Source organism: Rhagoletis zephyria, unplaced genomic scaffold (assembly GCF_001687245.7).
Source record: "Rhagoletis zephyria isolate East Lansing unplaced genomic scaffold, Rhagoletis_zephyria_1.1 Rzeph_scaffold_01395, whole genome shotgun sequence".
NCBI lineage: Eukaryota > Metazoa > Arthropoda > Insecta > Diptera > Tephritidae > Rhagoletis > Rhagoletis zephyria.
Genome location: NW_016158479.1, coordinates 87,043 through 89,571, shown reverse-complemented (window position 1 = coordinate 89,571; position 2,529 = coordinate 87,043). Strand labels below are relative to the sequence as shown.

The 2,529-nt window shown below is 41.1% G+C and overlaps 1 protein-coding gene across 1 annotated transcript in view; it reads right to left on the bottom strand.

Moving 5' to 3' along the window:
• Positions 1–208: 208 nt before the first annotated feature.
• SmF (small ribonucleoprotein particle protein SmF) overlaps positions 209–2,529 on the bottom strand; it is a 32,072-nt gene continuing 29,751 nt past the window's right edge. The window contains exon 2 of the mRNA XM_017617354.1: positions 209–333. Coding sequence (XP_017472843.1) covers positions 242–333 — 92 coding nt within the window. The 3' untranslated portion in view covers positions 209–241. The remainder of the gene's footprint in view (positions 334–2,529) is intronic.

Sequence of the window (2,529 nt, the reverse complement as noted above, 5' to 3'; positions counted from 1 at the left end):
AGCTGTTTCGAGGCAGAAATACACTCGGAGGTTTGCCATTGCCTTCCGCAGTTTGGAAAAACTTTTTCTAGATGTTGCACGGACCAGGGATCGAACCAAGGTCCTACGGAGTGGTAGTACGCAATCTAACCACTCGTCTACAGCCGGGATCAAATTTAGCAAATCCCATAATGTCCATATTAATTCTAAATACCAAAAACTCTAAACATATTCGGTTTTCTTTATATTTATTAACTAAACTTTAATCTCTCATTTCGCCCTCCTCGTCCTCATCATCTACTCCTTTTATATATAACACGTTGTTGCATCGAATAAGAACTTCACCAAGATTCCCTGAAATTAAAGATTCGAGCTTAGGCATCATCATAAACTAAATAATTAATTAACAGTATATTTAATTAAAAAAAGCATGCATATGGATAGAGGTGTTAGTTGCGATCCCGTACGAGTCCGAACTTGTCAATTTTTACCAGGTTCGCCACTAAAGAATGCTGTTGGGATAGCAAATGACGCACTCTACATATTAGAATTTACCAGTTTTAGTGTGAGGATTTTTACTGGTAAATTTTGGTAAATGTGTCAACCGATCAGCTGTAGTGTGGTTGACAACCAAATTGTAGACAAAATAAAAGGGCACATTGATATTGCACGTTGAAAATATTTAATTACTTCTATAAGTAATTTCTAATGAATTTGTAAGTATTTTTTGATAATTTACATTTGCAAGCAGAGTATGTTTACATCCAACAAACAAAACGAGCGAGATTTGGAGGTAGAGTGCTTGTAACTTGTTCAATATATACTTGTTTAAATATACTTTGAATAGAGGGGGTACTAATATGTAAAGTTTCAAAGCGCTGAACCTTATAGTTTTTAAGTAATTTGTTGTTAAAGTTTGTAAATTTAACAAACTTGTATAGCACTATTTTACAATATTTAATGCACTTTCCACTAAATTTAAACGTTATTTACACTCAATATATGTGCAGTTAGAGTGTGCACAACCAAACATAAATACTTTTAGTATATTACAGCTTTTTTATGAAAAATTCATTGTTGTTTAATTATTATGAGAGTACATGTAGAATATTTGCAAATTACATCAGGACTGCGTTGCCACATCTGAAAACCAAGCATGGAAAATAAGACAAAAAGAAATCGATTAAAAGGAAAATACGATAAGGTTATTTTTTCAGATTAAAATAAATAGTAGGGGATTAGAGTGATAAAAAACACCATTCTGCGTAGGCGGCCTTCGGCCGCGGCTAGGGATTATAACCCTCTTCTTCCTCTTTTTTGGCGCTGTAACCGCCTAAGCGATTTTGGCCGAGTTCAGCAAAGCACGCCAGTCGTTTCTCCTCTGTGCCAACTGACGCCAATTGGAAACGCCAAGTGAAGCCAAGTCCTTCTCCACCTGATCTTTCCATCGCAGTGGGGGCCTCCCTCTTCCNTCTCCTCTGTGCCAACTGACGCCAATTGGAAACGCCAAGTGAAGCCAAGTCCTTCTCCACCTGATCTTTCCATCGCAGTGGGGGGCCTCCCTCTTCCTCTGCTACCACCAGCGGGTCACAAGGGTTGCTCACGTTGCCCAGAGTGCGCGAACGAGGACGCCAGAGTCGGGATTGAGTACAGCCATGCAACTGTAACTGCATACCCAGCGCAACGACTATACCCCATTGCACTCCACGACTATACCCCATTGCACTCCAACGACTATACCCCATTGCACTCCACGACTATATCCCATTGCACTCCAATTATTATATAACCCTCACTACGTAGAATTCTCCTTTCTGTGTTGCCAAAGAAAAGGGGCTGAACACCTTTTGCAGAGAACACCTTTCTGCGTAGGCGGCCTTCGGCCGCGCTTAGGTTTTGTAACCCTCACTACGCAGAATTCTCCTTTCTATGTTGCCAAAAAAAAAGGGGCTGAACACCTTTTGCGGTGAACACCTTTCTGCGTAGGCGGCCTTCGGCCGAGCTTAGGGATTATAACCCTCACTACGTAGGATTCTCCTTTCTGTGTTCCGAAAGAAAAGGGGCTAACATCTTTTGCAGAGAACACCTTTCTGCGTAGGCGGCCTACGGCCGAGCTTAGGAATTATAGCCCTCACTACGTAGAATTCTCCTTTCTGTGTTGCCAAAGAAAAGGGGCTGAACACCTTTTGCAGAGACCACCTTTCTGCGTAGGGATATAAATATCCGGACGTTGTGAGCTGCGATTTGAACCGTACGCACAAGAATCGTTTCTGGCCACTCCCAGGTGAATGGCAGTCAAAAGTTTTCCACTTCTGCGCACGGAACCATCCAATTATTAAATTACGAATAAACGCGTTTTTACTCATAAACACTGCATTTTTGCTAGTTTTATAAATGCATGCACAAAAAATCCCTCGAATTCAAAGCGCTGGATTTTGAACTTGACTAGTGGTAGCTGTTCATCGGCCCTGAACTTTCTGTGCTGCCAAGTCATAAAACGAGTTTGGGTGCTCTCTCAGAAGCAAAATGAGAGTGTCTCGTATTATATCA